Here is a 21,300-nt window from a genome sequence, read left to right as displayed (position 1 = left end):
CTTTATAGACACATCACCCAAAGCAGTGATAGTGAAGGCAAAGATAAACAGCTGGGACTACATCAAATTAAAGAGCTTCTGCACAGCAAAAGAGACAATAACAAAAACAAAGAGAAACCCCACAGACTGGGAGAACATTTTTGCACCCAACACTAATGATAAAGGACTGATCACAAAAATCTATGAAGAACTGATGAGAGTCAACAAAAACAAAGAAAATAATCCAGTCAAAAAATGGGCAGAAGAGCTAAAAAGAAACTTCTCTGAAGAGGAAATGCAAATGGCCAACAGGCACATGAAAAAACGTTCAACATCACTTATAATCAGAGAAATGCAAATCAAAACTACAATGAGATACCATCTTACACCAGTGAGAATGGCACATATTAAAAAAACTAGCAACAACAAATGTTGGCGAGGGTGTGGAGAAAAAGGAACTCTCCTGCACTGTTGGTGGGAGTACAAACTGGTCCAAACACTATGGAGAGCTGTGTGGAGATTTCTGGACCTACTAAACATAGAGCTTCCATATGATCCAGCAATTCCACTCCTAGGTATTTACCCAAAGGACACAGAAACATCAATTCCAAAGAGCACCTGCACCCCTATGTTTATAGCAGCACTATTTACAATAGCTAAGCTTTGGAAACAACCCAAATGCCCAAAAATAGATGACTGGATCAAGAAGTTGTGGTACATATACATCATGGAATATTACTCAGCATTCAAAAAAGATAAACATATGCAATTTGCAGCAACATGGATGGCGCTGGAAGGGATCATGCTCAGCGAAATAAGCCAGAAAGAAAAAGAAAAATACCGGATGGTCTCACTCATAGCAGGAATCTAGAAAACTTAAATAAGAGACCAGGAAAAAGAATAACTATAAGAAAGTAAAAATCAAAATCAACAAAAAACTATGAACCAGAGACACTATGGTGGGTGGGGGTCACGGAAAGGAGGGATTGGGGTCAAAATAAGGGGATTGCAATTGTATGGGGAATATAAAAATAAAATTAAAATTAAAAAAATTGATATAAGGTAGTTTTCAGATTAATAAACAGTGACAAAATATGTGAAAAAAAAAAAAGAATACAACTATCAAGGAAAATCCACTGTCCTAGCCATTCTCTACATAGACAAGAGGTCAAAAACCACTTATTTTTTAATTTGAGAGCTCTTTTTACTTTTACTATACAAATATACATGACCTAAGAGAATATGTTACCGAATCTACTCAATCAAGCAGTTCTGGAATTAGTATCTGAAAAACTTTTAGTTAGGCTCCATGCAGACAGAACTCCCCCTAGTGGTCACAAGAAACCAGGACAGAAAATCCCTCAATGGGTTTTTGTCTTACAAAAATCTTTAACTTGGCTCCTTATTCTGGCCACTTAATTTTACTCCTAGATCTGCTATCATGTTTTATAATACTATCAGTATGCTTTTCAGGAACGTGAAGTGAAAGCGACTAAAGTTAAAACCCACTGCCATGAACCACTAATTTCAGGATTCTTTGGTTTAATAATAATGAGAGTTTGGGACCCATTCAGATTTTCTTTCTTTACCAGTAAAATTAAAAAAAACTATTGGATGATTAATAAAGTTGCTCTCAACACTTCACTTTTATGTTCTCTCCAAAAGACGCCCAAGGGAAGGTAGGTTTTGAACAGTTACTTCATGTTAAGCTTATCAAATAATCTTTGCTAATGACAAAGTCATTTAGTAATTGCCACAATGTGGTCTTTTTAAGATTGTTCCCCCTAAAAGGCCTACTATTAATGAAGGACTCTAAATTAGGAGAACTTTTAAAGTTTGGGAAAATGAGCCTCATACATGGATTTCTTAGGTAAGAAACAAGTCATTATTGGTGATAGCTGCCGAACACACATTTCTGTGTTGGAGGAAGGTTTGGAAAATGTTCCTTACCGTTCCACATATGCCTCATCCAGATTGTTCAAGCCTATGGTTGGACTTTTGAGTTGATTCTGCACAGACACGAGATCATTGCTTTCCAGGGCCTGGTTTAGTAGAGCAACGGCAGATAACATCTCCACTGCAATCAAGAGATCCTCGTGGGCCAGGTAGTTCTGTTGGAAACAGTGCAGCAATGTAAGTTCCCCAAACTACACACCTCCTGTATGTGATGGGTTCAGGGGTCACAATACAAAGAACAATTAAAAGTCAAAGATTTTGAAAATCCAGGAGAAGGAGGGTTAAATAACCGTTTATTTTCCCTGGTTTTAAAGAACAGATTAACAAGCTCCTAGGTTTTCCTTAGCTGGTCATGTTGGAAGAGAGTTAATTATACTAGAAGCTTCGGTTTCATAAGCATCTCCATTGTCATAGTGGATTCCTATGTCCAGATATAACGGCTATTTACAACCTCACTCCTACCAAATAATTAAACCAAGTGTTAGACAATGTTGTCTCTTCTGACAGAGTGGACAAGATTTTTCCATAGCTAATGACTGTCAGTTTGAAGTAAGCTAAAGGAAAAGTGGGAGAGAGTCACCTACAAGTTACACAGCCAGAAAACATCTTTAAACCAAGAATATTGATGCTAATTCCAAGAGTTAATCTCAGTCACATTGTTTTTATAACTGGGTAGATATTTTTAAACGTACTATAAGTTCTGGTATTTGCAGAAATGTGAACTAAATCTTTTGGTAAAGTAAGGCTCTCCAGACTTATATGATTTATAAATCTGGATTTGGCTTATTTAAAAATATATATCTTAGGTTTCAGATTACCTCCCTTTGAATGTTCTCTTTCATTTAACCATTTTATATTGACCTGGCCCAATTTCAAAAAGGATATTTCTTTCATCATATTGAAAGAACATAAAGAGAGCATGAAACAAATCCCAAAAATATACTCCAAAACTGATATATATCTTTCCATCAGGATATATTTAATATATATAGCATTATATTAACTTAGTATATAAAATGTAATATTCACAGCTAAAATGCATTATTATAGCTTTCCAGATCACTGTAGAAATCTTGCAGCCAACAGCTTTCATAGTAACAAACAATAATTTTACCTTCCAAGGCAAATGGGAAAGAGTTATGATAGAGAGCAAGTGAATTTTTTCCAAATATACTCCATTAACTCCAAGTTTAACATATAAGAAAGGTATTAAATTGTAAGAGCAGAATGGAATAATTTGAAATTCACCTCTAGCGCTTTCAGTGAACTTCTCACAAACATCTAAAGTAGGATATGGTAAAAAAAGATAGGAAAAATTAAAAGAAATGGGGTCAGACAACCGGAAACTGACTGTTGACCCTGGGGAGAACACTGTAGGAGGGGAAATAGCCTTGGGTTTCAAAGCTAGAGAAGTAGGAAGATATTCACGAGAGAAGCTAGTGCAGTCTAAGAAAATAATCTTTATTTCTTTTACCAAAAAACAGTATATTTATATTTATAAAACTTAGAAAGCCTTGAGAAGCAAGAATAAGAATAATTCCTACCACCCAGCCCTTTAGTGCATATCCTTTTATTTTTAATTCATGCAAACATTTACAGAGGTTTTGTTTTTTCCACTGACTCCCCCTCTTATTATCAAAAAGCAAGATAATGCTCTATATTTCAAACTCATTTTTTCCACTACTAGTGTGCACATCTTTTCTGATCTCTACTCTGCACAGTCATTTTTGCTGGTTACATATTATTTTGGGCATGTGGAAGTACCAGGAACTAAGCAATCTGTTGCTAAACATGTGGTTTGTTGGCTGCTTCTCAGTATTATAGACAATTCTCTGAAACATCCCTGAGGCCAAAACTTTTTGGACTCACATTCTTCCAGCTTATGTCCTAACGTTAGTAAGGTTGCCCTCCAGAAAGATCTCATCACTTGCACGCACGCCCATCAGCTCTGTGGGAGATGCTTGCTGCCCCAAATTCTCACCCCTATAAGGTTAAATTTCTCAATCTTTACCAATCTGACTTCTACAAATAATTATATTTCATTTTAATTTACATGTCTTTACTTCTGATTGAGCTTGAACAGTTTCTGTTTGTCATTTTTACATTCCTCATTTTGTAACTTGTCTGCTCATGTTCTTGGCCTCTTCCCCCACCGCCCCCCCTTTTTTTTTTTGGTGGCCCAGTGCTGCTTCTGATTTTTAAGATCTAAAGTCTAAGGAATTAACATTCCTTCGAATGTTAATTTTTAAATATTTTTCTGTGTTTAATATTTAAATGGACATTTATTCTGATATGTATAGTGAGGCCATGTTTTCTTTTCCAAATGGTAAAACACTTTAAGGATTTCATTCCTTCCTCCAGCTTTTTGAAATACTAGCTCCCTCGTCTATTAAATTTTTGGCTCTGTGTCCAGTATTTTTCATTTTGTTCCATTGTTTGACTTAATCCTGCACTAGTATAAATCTCCTAATCACTGTAACTTAGTTACCACACTGCAATTTAATCACCTTATATGAATATGACTGCTTAATATAATTAGCATATTAAGGAGCATAAATTTACAAAAGTCAAAGCCATAATGATGTTTTTAGTTCTAGATTTCTAGAAATGCAGATTCAGAGCTTATTTTTCCATAACAAAAATATTTCATATTTTAAACCTATTGTAGCATACTTAAAAAATTATCCAAAGTTCTTGAAAAAATCACAGAGAATAAGAACAACCTGTTTTTAAGATGTATTTGTGGGAAACCCTGTCTGCATCTCTTTAACTATACTCTAGATTCTTTATGTAAATAGAAGCAGGAGCTAAAGAGGATGGTGGCCACAGAATTGGTATGGTTAGTCCACTGAGACTAGAGATTGGTACAAGATAAAGACGCCATACCCCTTCACCTTTCCTGAACAGGCTTCTTCATTTCTTGGACTCAGTATTAACATCTCCCAAATGGGAGTCTCCTCTGACTTACCGTGGTGTTCTGTTTCTGAAGGTTGGAAAGTTCGTGGTGATACATGATGGCAGCAAAGGGATACACCACAGGCAGCTGGGCCTCGGGTTTCCTCAGTGCAAGCAGCGTGTTCTCCGGGTCGCCTTCCTGAAGAACAGCGTTGATGTGGTCTACCGCGGCCAACCCTGCGGGTGGGGGTTCACATTCTGTCAGACTGTTCTCCAAACACCACTCCCTGACCCAACCAGCCCATCTCACCAAGGATTAGAATGCAGATAGTCACTTTCCATTAATTCTGAAAGGCTGCAGTTGGCGAGTAGGTAGAGGCTTGGAAATGGCAGCTCAATAATTAAAAGTCAGTCCAACCCTTGGAGTTGGTCCCTAAAAGAACCTCAGCTGTGAGTTAAATCATTCCAGCCTGGCATGACTTCCCTGCAAAATCCTTCCTTACAGGACCAGTCTGTTCCCACCTCTTCCCATTGCTGTGGTCTCTGAGGACTTCACACACCACGGAAATCCCCTTGGTGTTTAACTCTGAGCCACAGTGATCTGCAGGCATCACTCTTTAATGCTCTTTAATGCTCCTAATGTGCTAGGATTGCCTCCCCAAGAAGAGCTGCTGCAGCCTCCCTCTGAATCAGTGCTGGAAACCCACAAGGGGCACCCAGACACACTGCTGCTTGATGTTGATGCTACAGTTACTTCTCGGAATCTCCTCTCTCAACTATTATATTCTATGGAATGTTATTCTTTTTTTTTTTTTTTTTAAGAAATTGACTTTTACTAACCAGCCTTCCATTATTTTAAACCCAGATTCATCATTTACTTCCCACAGTGTCTTTTTTTTTTAATAATAAATTTTATTTTTATATTCCCCATACAGTTGCAACCCCCCCTTTCTGATCCCAATCCCTCCCCTCCCGCCCCCCACCCCCCCAATGGAATGTTATTCTTAAGGAAAAGTAACTGCAGATACATTAAAAAGTATATGATAGCCAAAATTCCTATGACTCATCTATGCTAATATTATTTAACAATAAAAAACCCTGACTACAGGAATGTCTTTGTTTACAAAGTTCTTTAAAACCATTATTTATCCAACCTCTAACTCTGTGACCTCTCCACCAGTTGCAATGTTACCATTACAAAGACCTGGATTTTAAGGGTGCCTGAAGAGTGAATAGTTAAAGGAAGAAATGGAATTGCTGACCAAATGGAAGAATGACTGATAAACTCTGCCACCAGGCAACAGCAAACAAGACAGAACCAGTTTTGCCCTCAAAAGGCAGCTTCTGGACAGCAGAAATAATGCAGACCTATAATTTCTACAGCTTTTCAAGGGATAGTCTGTCTAACACATGATTAGATTCCAGCTAAGATTATTCTAACCTTTTTTAACAGCTGACTATCTTCTCTAATTATTTACAGGGAGCTACCTACAATAACCTTCCTACTAAGAGATGTCATACAATAGAAGGAATACTTACTGTCAATGCAATCTTTCATACCACACCCCCAGAAAACTTACACTTATTCTATGGTACCCTAAGAACCCAAACACTTTTTTCTATTCTTAGAATTAATATGACAAACAGAAGAAAGGAAGGTAGGTTGTTATGCATGTTGTTTGCTGTTCTTTTAAAGTTATCCAGGGTCAGGTTCCTCAGTCTACTAAAAATGGAGCTACCTTACAACCTGATAATTCCTCTCCTAGGGACCTACCCAAAGGACACAAAAACATTGATTCAAAAGAACACCTGTACACCTGTGTTTATTGCAGCACTAGTTACAATAGGTAAAACCTGGAAACAACCCAAATGCCCAAAAACAGATGACTGGATCAAGAAGATGTGGCATGTATACACAATGGAATATTATTCAGCAATCAAAAAGATAAACTCATGCCATTTGCAGCAATGTGGATGGAACTAGAAGGAATTATGCTCAGTGAAATAAGCCAGAAGGAAACAGAAAAATATCAGATGGTTTCACTTATATAGCAGGAATATAGGGGAACCAAATAAGACATCAGTGTGAAAAAAAAATAGTAACGGTACAAAACACAACAAAGCAAAAACGGACAATTATAAATCAGAGACATACTACAGGGGAGGAGGAGGGAGAGGGATCAGAGGGAGGGAGGGAGGAGCATAGGGCACTGAGGTGATGGTGCACAGGTACACTGGTGAAGGAAACTCTATGGGGACTACACCTGAGGGGGGGAAGCAAATATTGTTTAAAAATGAACAATGATGTAAAAAAATAAAAAAAATTAATATATATTAAAAAAATGAATTGCATAAATAAATAAATAAAGTTATCCAGAGTCTTTCAGTTGTGTCTGATTACTTTGGATAGGATTTTGCTTCACCTTGAAAACTCTGTTATATTAGTCTGTACAGCTACATGGTAAATGTTATCAGAAAGTTGTATCATTAAAACCACTCTTAATGAACTACTTCTTTGTAAAGAAAAAAATAAAGTAAGCTTAGCCATTTTTTTACACCAGTATTTATAAAATTCCCGGTTCTGATGTTAATAGGTATATCATGTGTTGACTGGAATGCATGTGCCAAACCCCATTAAAGTTAAATAACTGCAGTTCCAACAAAGCAGAAGACTCTGACAACAGATCCGCCGTCATTACTATTTAACTTGTCATTTATGTCATTATTATGATTGCTATGAACGTACCTTAACATTTTACTGTAACAACCTGCACAGCTGGGGTAAAGCTTGTCCAGTAGCTATACTTATGCATCTTAAAGCATACAAATGTCTCATGTGTCATTAAAAAGCAGCCTTTAAATGGTGTTTTCAAGACCAGTTCTAGTCCTACTAGACAATAAATTTTCAAATGGGGAGAGATAAACTTCAGAATAATCATGGACTACACATTTACAGACATCAAACATTGCAATGTCCTTCACAATTTCAGCTGGCTATGCATTAGTGTAAATCATCTTATCCATTTCATTTAAAAATGGGGGAAAAAGTACAATTTGTCATTAAATTTGGGATGTGGAAATTAGGTCATTGAGTAAGGTATTAAAATATTTATATAAAGCATTTATTCAACATGAAAAAGAAATCTGTGGTTATAAACATTTCAGAACTAAAGGATGGTAAAAGACTACAGAATTATTTCCTCACCAAGCTTAAGGACCTTAGATATTTCACTGGCAATATCAATTTCTCCCTATAATTCATTTCTGTCAAGTGTAATGAAATTCTTAGCTTTCAAATAAAACAGAAAGAAATTTTAAATTGTGCTTCATGTATCATGACCAACATGTTAAAAATTTAATAAGAACAAAAGAACAAGAACACACCAACCAAAATGTTAAGGTATTCCCCTGAGAAAAAAAGTTATCCTAGAGTTCTTGGCAGAGTGTGTGTGTGGGGGGTGGGGGCAGAGGCAGTGGGGGGGGATATGGAGGGGTGAGGGAGTAGGGGGATGGGTAGGCAGAAAGGAGTAAATTTTCTGTTAACTCCTAGATGTTGACATCAACCTTATCGAGGCTTCCCTGTTTTCTATTTCAATCCCTTAGGTTATGCCTATAACAGCAAATTAGGAGCAAACTTTCTAGTAATATTTACAAGAATGCATTTTTTGTAAGTGTTAGGAAGAGCAATAAAGACAATTCATAGCTCATCTAGGTGTTAAGTTGAGGGCAGGGATTAGGCCTGTTGTAATTTGTGGATACTCTAGGATTGAATATGTCAGAGAGGTTGTATACTTTATTAATAGGCGAAATGGTCTTTTATGTGTTAATTTTCTGGGTATATATGGGTTATTGGGACTGATCTAGAGGAAATGAATGTCAGATGGAATTCCCTACTGCCTCAAGTAAAAATAAATTTTAGTAGTGAAGGGAAAAAAGACTAAGGAGATTAATGTATCTAAACTTGCATATGCTTATTCTAATTACCCAAGTTTCTGTCCTTTATAGACACACAACTGAACTGGTATCAAGAGGAAATGAATGTTGCAAACTCCATGGAGATTCAGGGATGTGGATTCAAACTTGCAACCTTGTGAATCTACTGGCCTGTTCAGTCTCATCCATTTGCACTAGAGCTACACAAGCTGTAAGAGATCAATTCTTGCAAAACTGCAGACTAATGACCAGGAATTAATAAAGAGCAGAGGTGTCCATGGATTTTTTCACAGTACCAAGAGCATATCATCGTGTGATCATGGACAAGGAATAATCTTAAAGTTACATTCTTTTACTAAATAACTTCCATATTAGCCCAATAATGCACAGGTTCAAAAGATGAATGTGTTGTGCCTTTGATGAAATAGAAAATGATTTGAGATATTCTGAATGGACTATAAGCAAGACCACCAAAAAGCTCCTGACGAACAGTCAGATTACGTACCATAATGAAGAGCAACACCAACAAGCAGTGGATTTTTTTCATTACAGAAGTCAGTTGTTAATGATACAAGTTGAGAGTTAATCAAAGATTTGGACCAGGAGAATGTGTATCTTATGGAGACGCCCATTTCTTTCACCTGATCCATTACTTACTGTTAACTGCATTGATATTGTCTTGGATTTCTGTTTGTGTCAGCAGTTCTTCATAGGCGTCTCTTTCTTCTTCTGAAATACAGTTATTCTGTAAAACAAAGTTTTCACCGATTCCTTTTAAGTAAAATGTTTCCAAATCTCAACATTTAAAAATGGAAAAGTGATAAAACCACCAATATTGATTTTGAAGTCAATGCAAGCATTCATCGGGGCTCTAGGGTGAGAGACACTCACAAGGATGACAATGAAGAAGAGGCCCCAGGACTCTCTGAAAAGGCCTAGTTGTGTACAGCTGAGAGCACCAGGTTGAACCTTTGATATGGCCATTTTTTTTGCAGATCAAAAACAGTTTGATACTGACAATGTCATTTGACTCTATCTAATAAAATCAAGAACACGAAGAAGGAGTAAACATATCAGAACCAAACAGACTGTACAGAAGAAGTATATATTCGGTGGGGAAGAAAATTTTAAAATAATAATAATTTTAAGACAATAATCGAAGAGGGGTGGAAGAATGTTCAAGGTTGGGTGGAACAGACAGGCTCCAGCAGCATGATTTTCTCACAAAGGTAGGAATGTGGCCATATTGGGCTACAGCATGGAGCAGGTCTGGGGTCTGGCGAAAAGCAGGGGAGGTGAGAAGGATTACCTGGAGGCCCTATACTTCTCTCAGTGGGTAGCAGGGAATGAGGAGTGTCCTCTAGTGGGATGACACCCAACCAGTAGTTAGAGATTGATTTTGTAACCTCCTTCTGAGAGGGGCTGGCTTGCTGGCTTGGGGAACAACAGGACATAGGTAACCCCATGAGGAAGGTACTGCGAGCATCTTGAGACGTGAGTAGAGACAGTAGAAGCAGGTGAGGCTGTAAGCCTGGTAAGAAGAGGTGACAGAACAAGGTGTGGACAGCACATGGGGGAAGGAGAGAATTCTGAAACAACGTGGGAATTATTCTAAGGAAGCTCAGCAGAGGCACATGCGTGAGTGAAGATAGAGTGAAGCCCTTATCTTATGGGGATAAGAGTGAAGCCCTGGGAGACAGAGGATACTCTTTAGGGACAAGGGAGGTGTGAAGCTGTCAAGCTGACAGCTGATTTCTTCAACAAGTAGATAAATTCAATTGAGGAAGAAGAAAGAGGAGATATTCAATGTCAGACCTTGGCATACCCCCATATTTAGAGGGAAGACAAAGGAGAGATGCTAAGAGATGCAGAGGAGACCCACAGCTGAAAAGGTGCGCACAAGCCAGGGGAGCAGAGACCGTAGGGCAGGTGTGCTGGATGGGGTGGAAGCCATCAGTGGCGACAAGTGGTAAGACAAAGTCAGTACTCTTGGAAATGAAGTTGAAACCAGTAATGGTGAGAGGCCAAGGAGGGGACAGCTACTGCAGAAGCAAAAGTTGTGAGAGTAAAGTTTTCAGTAACTGAGCAGACAGGAAGGCAGGAAATGTGATGTCAGCATAAGGGGCAGGCTGCTTTGCTGAAGAGGGAAACTTCTTCTTCAACTATGAAGGGTATGCTGTTTAGAAAATATGAGGGTGGATTCGAACATCCTCTCTGAGCCTCACCACACTGAATTACCAACTACTGTTAAGAAATCTAAAGAAAAAACTGCTGGTAATGCCTGTTATGGGATGATTTTTTTGCCGCTACTTCTGTACTCCCAGTGTTTATGACATGACCTTCTATTCTGCAACCTATAATATTCATCGAAGGGAATCTAGCTTTCTTACACATGCATCATCTTCTTTTACTGAAACATTTAACCCAAATGAACCGCTTATAGCTGACCATAGCCAATTGACTCAAAAGTATCACTTTTAACATTAAGGCTTTTTCAAACCAGTAGCTCATAACCACATTTATTATTGTATTTATTACTCAGAATCTAATTAAATACCTTCCTTCTTGCATCTTCCTCTTTTCTTCTCTTGGCTTCCCAGAGCTCTTTCTGATACTCCTGTGCAAGATGGTCATCCACATATTTTAAGACTGCATTTGGGTTTCTTAGTGTTATAATGGTCTGCTCTGCGATTCCCTTTTCAACAGCTTCATTAATGGCTATAACTGCAGCATGCACTGAAAAGAGAAAAAGGAATAATTTTATCAGCAAAAGACAACATGGACAGTTGCATCAACACTGCATAAGCACTACAGTTTTACTTTCTTCTTTGGCTGCCAGTAAGCATGCCAGAGACCTCAAACCCAACACAGAGCATCTTCTCACAACCACCCACCTAGGTCCTGTCTCAGCACCTGTTAAATAATCCTTATTACAGGGCCTCCCTGGTGGCACAAGGGGTTGAGATGCAGCACTGTGAAGATGTCTGCAGCCACCACAGCATGAGTTTGATCCCTGGCCAGGCCAGGGAGGTGACCCACATGGCACAGCAGACCTCTCCTGACCCACACGCTGCTTAGCAGTGTATTTCAGTCAATCTGCCTGTTCTGTTCCCCACTCTGTCACTGGTGAATCCTTTCATGCCCCACATCTCTGTACTGTACCCCAGTTCTTGTATGCATAAATAAATAAATCTTAAAAAAAAATCCCTATTCATTTATCCAGCTTGCACTGAACGGTTAAAATGAACCAAGCACAGTGTCAGCCACTGGGAGCTGAAAGGGTAGCATGGACACTTTGAAAGCACAATGCTGTTTCCAAGACATACTTGCAATTTAATGGAAAGACTCACAGCATTACACACTAAAATTGAAGGACACGAGAAGTAGAGGAGTATTGTGGAGAATGAAGGAAAATATGTGTGGTACATTGCATGAGTAGATGTCTAGGTTATGAAGCTCAAATTAGCCATCTCTAATGCATATCATAAATACTCATAGAGTCCAAAAGTGTATTCTAAACATTCTTTTTCTCATAGCTAAAATCAGTAAGTAAGGTATTAGTATGTCTCACGTCAGTGTCAAGTTCAGATTTTAAACGGGCTTACGTGCAGCTTCATCCACGGACAATTCATTAGCCAGAATACCACCGATTTTGCTGAAAGATGGCATCTGTATTCCATATTTCTCCAGTTCCTTTCTCATATTACTGATTTCCTCCTCTGAAAAAGAACAACAAAAATTAAAGCAAGGCACAGACACCAAGGCACAACTAGTATATCCACAGCAAGAAATGTCCTCCTCAAGCAGGTGGGGCCATTTCTAAATTAAAACTTCGAGAAGAAAATGGTCTTAGTTTCCCATTTTATAAATATGGGAGGAAACCTGGTCAACTATAAACAAAGACATGAAGTTCTCTCCTTTGATCAATACAGAGGAAAAAAGGTATCAATAGCAATAATTTTTTTTTAAAAAAGTATTGATACATTTTCTTAGTAACTACATTTTAAAAATTTTATGAAGAGTAGTACCTGTGAAATCTACTTTTCCCAACAAATCCTGTATCTGGGGTGCAATTCCAAGTTTGAAGAGATATAAACTGCAAGAAGAAACACAAAATTATCAACAACTTTACCATAAAAAATCGTAAGAGTAAGACATCACATAAATCTTAAGGGCTTTTTCAATTGAGAAAGACCTAAGAGACTATGTCCTCTAATCCATTCATTTTACAAATGAGGAAACTGTGTCCCGAGGAAGCAGTCTTTGGTGGGTCCAGGGCAAGAATCTCAGTCTAAGATTGGTATAAATGAGCCTTGATCCTTCCTGGAAGCGACAAATGTAGATGGAGGGTAGCAAGTAGTACCTGAGACAGCTAATGACCCCCCAAAAAGCAGAGGTATCCCAAAGTCCAACCTTCTGTAGCAAATAGTATTTCTACCTGGTCAACTGCCATCCACTTGTAGGGAGATGAAGTTAACACAAAACGGCAGGTAACAAGTGTAATCAATATTTCTTGGGATATTCCTTACATGATACTTATTTTGTCGAAAGTACAGCTCAAATTATATTTTGCTTTTCAATATTTCTCCAAGTACCACAGGCTGCTTGAGAAACATTTGCTTTATATTTTCTGAACCAACAGAGTGGCAAGACAATAAATATATCAGTGGATGAGGTTATTGATCAACAGGGCATATTACCTGATGGAGAGTGGGAGTAAATGTTTCTATATATATATTTAAAATTCCTTAGGAAGTAAATGATGGCACCCACTAACTATCCATAATCTGACAAAAGCATCTTAGGGCTTGGATCTAAACTCTACCAAAGAAAATGAAAATATATAGTGATGTTGCTCTTCCCACTTAATCACTGAGCAATAATTTCTGTTCCATATTTATAACTTCCCCAGACCCCAAGATTAATTCCATAGATCAACTGAAAAAAATCTATATTCACTTTATCAATTTTGACGGGTCTATAATTTATGAGACTTTACAAAGTTGAAGTTATACAATAACATACACAGAAAATAATTTCAATGGCTTGAAATTTTCAAAATTATCACTTCAGATATTGGTGCAGTAGATCTGAGTGATTTATAAAATACTTAAAATTTCATTGAAGGAGTTCAATATCAAGTTTTAACGGTATTCAAATAAACTCAAATGTATGATTAATCAATGTAAGCAGCATGCATTTAGATTAATTTTCTTCAATCATTTCCATAAAAAAATCATTTAGGAAATACATGATCAAAATTAAAAATTCATGATCATGGCTTTAAAATTACATAGAAAATTAGCACTTAAACACTAAAACTTTGATTTCAATCCTTTTAATGCTGTTTCAGGAATTATTTATTGCATAAACTCATATTGTATTTTCTAATATGAATGTACTGTAATTACTGAACCAAATGATGCTGAGCTTTTAGATGGGCTCTAGTTATTCATTATAGCAAATAATGTTGCAGTGAACCTCTTTATATAGAGATGCATTTTTGTGCATGTACTTTGTTACAATAACAGTTTCACCTTTAGCTTTATGTATAAGCCTAAGTGCTCCATAATTATTTGTTAAATAAATCAAACAGATCACTAGTTGCACATGCTTTAATATGTCCGCTTTGTTCCTTGGGTGTTAGTTCTGTTTGTCTAAGTTAATGTCTCTTCCATAGTGTTGGTTCCTCAAATGTGGTTTTCCCTGATTTGGGGCTCATCTCAGGGTCTGAGACTTGCTATTTGTGTGTTGTTGATTGCAGGTCCTATGATGGAGCCAGCCTGAGGGAGGTGGTGGGACTTAGGATGGGGATCCCCATGCATTTTTGGGGGGTCATTAGCTGTCTCAGGTACTACATGCTACCCTCCCCCTCATCTGCACTTGTTGCTTCAGGGAAGGATCAAGACTTACCTGGTCCAAGCGAAATGATGTGGGCCCAGAGGCTGTACTCCTTGCTTCTGCCTGGAGCAAGCCCCACACCAGGTCCGAGCTCTGCTGCATCCCCCTCAGCCCCCTGAGTGATTTCTGACCTGTGGTTTTCTCCCATTTCGTTTTTCAGTCAATTTAATCCCATTGGTTTGCTTTCTGTCATGAGACATTTTAATTTTTGGTCAGTGAATAGAATTTTTTTTTTGGAAAGGTATTTTTAAAATTATTAGTTTAGTAATTTGATGTCTGTTTGAGAAAGAGTGCGAGAGGTATGTGCTATCAATGACCTTGATGTAACTCTTTTCACATTACCTCCTCTGCTGAGTCATTTATATACTTAATGACTATTTCTGAAATATAGACTATTAAAAACTTGTTTCTCTACCATGCTGCCCCTAAACTAAAGGTGTTTAGGCTGCCATGAAACACGGGGTTGTTGGAAATCTGAACTAAAGTATTTATACCAAAAAAAGTGTTAATTTTCCCTTGTGGTAGGAAAGAAATTACATGACTGTTTCCAATTATACTCTTCTTTCTCTGTTATACATGCTAAGGCAAGCATTTCACAAGCAAACATTCTAACTAAAGGCTACCACTAGGTGGTGCTGAGAAGTTACCCTTCAGATCCATCTTGACTTTTAAATTTGATTTTAATCAGATTTTCTTAAACTAGTATGGACTAGGTTCAAATCTCACTTTTACGAGAACATTACATGTTGTTTGTATTGGGCTTCAAATTTTAACACTTATGTATGATGTTGAAGTTAAACTATTAGCTTTAAAAAGATCCCTTTTCACAAGGTGGCAGTTTTCTAAGGAATTTCTGTACGGGAGGTACTTCCAAGCAGATTACTTAAAGGGGTGAATGTTTACTAGGAAACTGTACTCATCCAGTATTCCCATGCTGAAAAGAATCAGCAATAGCAGCCCCCTCCTTCGCAAGCATTTAAATTCAAATGAGGCCATTCATTCTGAAGCAAATGGGAAACTCAGAGTTTTCATCTTAAAAAAATAAAAAAGGCTGTGTGATATAAAAATACCAGTTTCTTGTAGCTCTTCAACTCTGAACTTATTAAGCACCTTTTGTGCTTACCAACCAACACAAAGAACTGAGAGCATTCCGAAGTAGTTGTGGAATTAATGTCATCATTGCTTCCCACGCATAAGAAAGCCCTTGGGGAGCAACACAAGCCTTTCCCCACTCCAGAAGTTACAGAAGCTTGTGGTGCTGAGAGAGGTCAGTCACGGAGCTGTTGCCCTGAGGAAGCCAAGGCCTCACTGGCCCATGTGTTCCTTTTTGTAGAAATATTACCAGGAAGCAATAAAAAAAGTAAAAAAATACTATTATTATCCCCCCCCCCACTGTTTTCAGTATATACATTAAAAGGTGCTATTAAAACTGCATAGTAATGAAATGCAAACCTAAAGGCAGGAGTGGACTGAATTCCAGCTTTTCTGGGATCAGATTATGTGTTCATTTTATGCTGTAACATGGGAGACGAAAAGTTTTGAAGTCAAAGCCTCATAGCTGACTGGGAAGATGACTGGAGTAGAGTCAGCAGGCCTGGATAATGGTCCTAAGACTGGCAATTTCTAGATATGTGACTTTAAACAAGTCACAGACCCACACTTTCAGTTCCCTGTCTGTGAAATTGTGAACTGAAGAATATGGACTAAACCAACTCCTCCAGGTGCTTTCAGTTCGGAAGTTCCTTTAATTCTTCATTTTAAACATCCTCAATATCATAGCTTAGAGGCTAGTGCTGAAGTTCAAGACTGATGCCACTCTTCCCTCATTTTCTTTAGGAGCAGGGTAATATTTGATACCTGTCTAAGGCCGACAGCCACTTAAGTCAGTAATAAGTCAGGTTCTGGTGTCACATAACCTGGGTCTGAATTCCAAATCTGATTTAGTGGCTCTGACCCTGGAGAGTCTCTCTGTGCCTCAAAATGTCTTGGTTATAACAGGGTTAAAAACAGCACCAATTGCACAGGTATGTTACAAGGATGAAATGAAATTTCACGTATACAGTGCTTTGAGCAGTACCAGACATATAATTTATTTTTATTATAACTTTTATAACCTGTCAGAATAAGAGCACCTTTTCTATAGAAACATTTATTAATAACCGACCAAGGTGGCTTTCCCACATTCCATACTAAGGATCTTTTGTTATTTCCCCCTCGTTGACTCTAAACTGGTTTTATCTACTGCACCAAAAATTTTCTCACTGTAGTCACATATATCACTGCCAGTATCACATCAAAATCCAGTGATCTATATTGAATTTTCTGTCAAAACGCCAAAGAAATCTTGAGGGAGCCTTATCACAGAGAAATTAATTGGTTTAAACCAATCAAAAAAGTTAAAAATACAAACTCCAGAGACTTCACATTGGAATCAATGTTACAATATATGTGCTTTGTGAGGTGATTCAGATATGCAAAAGCCTCAGAGAACTTAGATTTTAAGCTGGACCGAAGGGCAAAGCCTTCTCACTAATTTGGGATTGGAAAAGGAGGAGAGTTCAAGGTCTGTATGTGGGGATCAGGAACAAGGAGTGAATGTAAAGAGAAGGAAAATGCAACTGCCCTCTGCACCTTAATCCCCAGTACTGCCATCTGCAGATATGGCTGCTGAAGACAAAGAACTACAGCCTGTCCTTTGGGTGAAGGAACTTTAGAAGCTTATTTATAAATGCAAATATGTCCTCTGTCAGAGATGCAATCAACCTGGTATGAGGCATCAAACTCATTTAATAGGAAATAGGTTCTAAAGGAATGGAATAATGAGACCTGGGCAGTTATGCATTAATGCCCGAAGCAATGGTTCAAAGGCACCGGGGTATGTGAGACAGCCACGTGACTATGTGGGAGAGCTGGTGGAGGAGACTGTCTTCACACAGCAGGCAGGGGCCACAGAACAGCTGGCCAGCCACAAGTGGGCCTGCCACAGTCATTTTCACATATGTAAGCCCTGATGTTACTATTTCAACACCATCACTGCATTCGAGAACATGACTTCTGGAGTGGTAGCTCCAGCAGGCTGTGTCCTTCTCTGGAGGGAGGCGGATTTCAGCTTGTTGTCAGTCTAGTGGGATCTTAATGGTCAAACTTTAAGCACAGTAAGAAAAGTAAACTTCAGGACTCTAACCTATCAGACTAGAAAAATAATTACCAATACATGACTTTAAAAGGATTCCTTGAGGATTAGTTATCTTCAGGCAGGAGTAATCAGGATAAGACTGGAATGTCCTATTGTGACCTCAAAGCAAGGATATTTCAAAGACTGTCAAGGACAGTTCTACAAGGTCAAAGAAGCTGCTGGCCAAAAAGCGCTCACACTGGTAAAACTGAATCCATCTGGTTCATCGAAAATGAAGATACTAAATTTGGTTAAGTCTATTCAAAGCCAGGAGATCGAAATCACCATTAAAAGAGAATGACATCAAGAGTACAATAAGGAAGGGCCTCCCCGGTGGTGCAGCAGTTGAGCGCTGGGTTGCGAAGCTGCCCGCGGCCTCTGCAGCGCCGGTTTGATCCCCAGCTGCTCCCTGACCACTGGAGGAGGGTCCCACATGGCGCGCAGACCTCTCCTGCCGCCTGCTGCTCCCCTCAGCAGTGTACTTCAGTCCTTCTGCCTGCTCTGCTCCCTGCTCTGGCTCTGGTGAATTCTTTCACCCTCCCGTGCTTCTGACTGTACCCAGTGCTTGTATAAATAAATAAATCTTTAAAAAAATAAAAAATAAATCGCATTAAAAAATAAAGAGTACAATAAGGAAGCTGTAATACAAAGAGAGATAAAGCCAGACCTACGTAATTATTTGTATTGATTTTAACAAGTTGTGAAATATTAAAACACAGGTCCTCTATTTTTTCCTTGATTGAGTACAGCTATGTGCTTATTTTTATACTATTTATACTACACATATACTATAGGAAAGAATAAAGACCGGGATCTCGAAGGAAGCCAAGTAGTCCTGAAAAATCAAGGAAGTATTCCAAAGTAAGGACTGAGGAATGCAGCTTGTGATTAACATAGCCAAGCAGAAAGAGGTTTCAGCACTGATGGCCACGCTCAACAGTCAAGCAGAGGGAGGATCTAGAAACATGATCAGAGATGATAAATCAGCCACCTGGCCTAAAGACCATTATCTTTCACCTCCTGGGGGAGAGACCTCCTGAAAGCCCAACTAATTTCAAGAAAATAGTCAAAAGGCATACATAATATTTTAATAATGTTAGCAGATCAGGCAAATACATCATTGTGACAGGACAATGGGTTATGTAACACTGGCCAAGGGAGACACAGAAATAAATTTCTGGGTGATAGTATGTGGGGTGGGTTCAGGAACCAGACTGAGAGGCATATGCTAAAAAATTCTAAAGGTATGAGATTTATTTAACAAGTAAAGTTCAATCTGCTCCCTGCTAATATAATAACCCATGTTCTAATTGACAAGTGATTGGTCAGAAACCAAATCTGCATCCTCTGCCTGGTTGAAAGGGATATTAATTCTTTTGCTTCTGGTGCCCATAGGATCATGGCAATTCTGGGTAGACATCAAAACAATATAGCCCAAGATGAGTCAGAATTAGTAATGAAGAAACACATGAAACTTACAGGGTAGATCTTTAACCACAGATTTAAGTATGGTAGGTTTGTACTAAGTATTTCACCTGTGCTTTGAGGTATTTGAAGTGTTCAGAAAACCTGTTCAACTAAGTTTACTTAAAGGGATTCAACTTTATAAGCAACAATTAAACATTTAACAGTAGTTTAATAAACCGAGAAATAAACAACATGCAAAAAAGCATTTCTCTCTATGCAAAAGGCTTCTACTTAGAAAAAAAATCATTAGCAAGACTTCTTGAGTCACTGTACAGACTTTATAACATTCCAAATAAAGTACACAAAAAGAATATATGCCACATATACATTTTAAGTCCAAAAACACCAAAATAGTCACAAAAAGTGGTTATCATTTGGTGTTCAGATAACAGGCACTTTTAGCCCTTCCTTTGATATTCTTTCTGAATTTTCCTTCTTTTTCCACAATGAATGTATTTTTAAGAAAAATAATTTAAAAATATTAAAATAATTGTAAAATATTTTAAATAAGAAAAAAAAAGAATCATTTCTTTGAAGAAAGAAGGAGGCCATAATCACTGAGGTGAATTGCGCTGCAGCTTGAGGGTTTCCTCTGGGGCTGCAGTGCTGGCATTCACACAGTCTGGGCCTGAGACACTAAGCTAAGCTGGCAAAGGGCGCAATGAGCTGTAAGCAAGAAGACTGCAGTTAGATCTCCAGTGGAAAGGTGAGGGGAAAGCGGGGGATGGGGGGGTGGGGGGGTGGGGGGGGGAAGGGACTGGGGGCAAGTAGATACAAACAGGAAGCAAAGGGAAGAACCCCCAGGAATCTTAATGAAGTTATTAAGCCCAAATGGAGAAGACAAAGAACCGAAGACAAGTTGAAAGGACCAAAAGTAAACACTGTAGATAAGGCTTGGCAAGAAGATGGCAGTGCCTGGGTACCTGCAGCGTCTTAAACCTGGGCTCTAGGTTGAATTCTAGTCTAATTCCTTATCAGGTAATGACAACTCTCTACACCAGCCATATTGCTGCATCGAAGCCAGGATGTAATGGTTGGGATGTGTTTGTTCATTTCCACCATAACATCTAACTACACAGCAAGGGCAAACCCACTGTACTTATTAAAGGGCTCTGCTCCCCGGCTTCCAAATGTGTCTGGCTCAATAGAGCTTTCCATCAGCCTCATCTGTGTAACTGACTGCACTCTAAACCGTAAGAGGAAAACTCATGATAGGAAAAGCTTTAGGCACACTTGAGACTTCTCAGTTTCATACCAAAAGGCAGCCTTATGAAAAGTTTAGAACAGAAAAAGTAAAGAGATTCTTCAGGGGAATGCTGTTTACTGAGTAAATGTTTAAAGATAAAATGTCCTACTTAAGTCAGATCTGGCAAAGACAGGCTGAACAGGTAACAGGCAAGGCTCAGTGATGAGTGATAGTAACAGGGACTTCCGAGATGAGTAACTAAATAACAGAAACCCTCCTAGAAAAAAAGTAACACCCACATTTGCATACAAATGACAATAATAAACAAATGGTTGCTATTTTGTTTGTTTACCAAGTATTCAAACCATTGTCAAAACTGTAACAAATATATACTTGTCAGTCTCAGTGCAATTCTACATAACTTCTTTAAAAGAATAGTGACATCACCAGAAGGAATTTAGCACATCATCTCTTTATAAATGCTTAACATTAACACTCCAGGTGTTTAAACTTATACAAGACACCCCAAGAGCATGATACAGATTTGGAGATTAGACCACAATGTATGGATATGATAATGCCATTAACTGACAGTGACTGGTTCTGCAGGTCACAAAAACAGAACTGGGTTCTAAGTGATCATTCTGAGCACTGAAAATAGTTGACAAGGATTGTTGGGCAACACATTCGAAAATATTCCTCAAAATAAGGACTTTTGGACAAAACATTTTTAGAAAACCTGCTGGCATAATGATAACACTAGCCACATACAAGAAGGCAGGCACAGGAGTGGGTGTTTTTCCCCAGT

At 38.3% G+C, this 21,300-nt stretch overlaps 1 protein-coding gene across 4 annotated transcripts in view; it reads right to left on the bottom strand.

Moving 5' to 3' along the window:
* IQGAP2 (IQ motif containing GTPase activating protein 2) overlaps positions 1–21,300 on the bottom strand; it is a 277,602-nt gene that overhangs the window by 86,982 nt on the left and 169,320 nt on the right. For all 4 annotated transcript variants that reach the window (XM_037529125.2, XM_037529123.2, XM_054687972.1 and 1 more), the window contains exons 6-11: positions 12,792–12,859; positions 12,369–12,482; positions 11,321–11,499; positions 9,421–9,508; positions 4,904–5,067; positions 1,930–2,090 (exon numbers count right to left, since the gene is read on the bottom strand). In XM_037529125.2, coding sequence (XP_037385022.1) covers positions 1,930–2,090; positions 4,904–5,067; positions 9,421–9,508; positions 11,321–11,499; positions 12,369–12,482; positions 12,792–12,859 — 774 coding nt within the window. The remainder of the gene's footprint in view (positions 1–1,929; positions 2,091–4,903; positions 5,068–9,420; positions 9,509–11,320; positions 11,500–12,368; positions 12,483–12,791; positions 12,860–21,300) is intronic.

Source organism: Talpa occidentalis, unplaced genomic scaffold, assembly GCF_014898055.3.
Source record: "Talpa occidentalis isolate TD23 unplaced genomic scaffold, MPIMG_talOcc4v2.1 talOcc4.6, whole genome shotgun sequence".
Classification (NCBI taxonomy): domain Eukaryota; kingdom Metazoa; phylum Chordata; class Mammalia; order Eulipotyphla; family Talpidae; genus Talpa; species Talpa occidentalis.
This window is presented reverse-complemented; position numbering and strand designations above follow the sequence as displayed.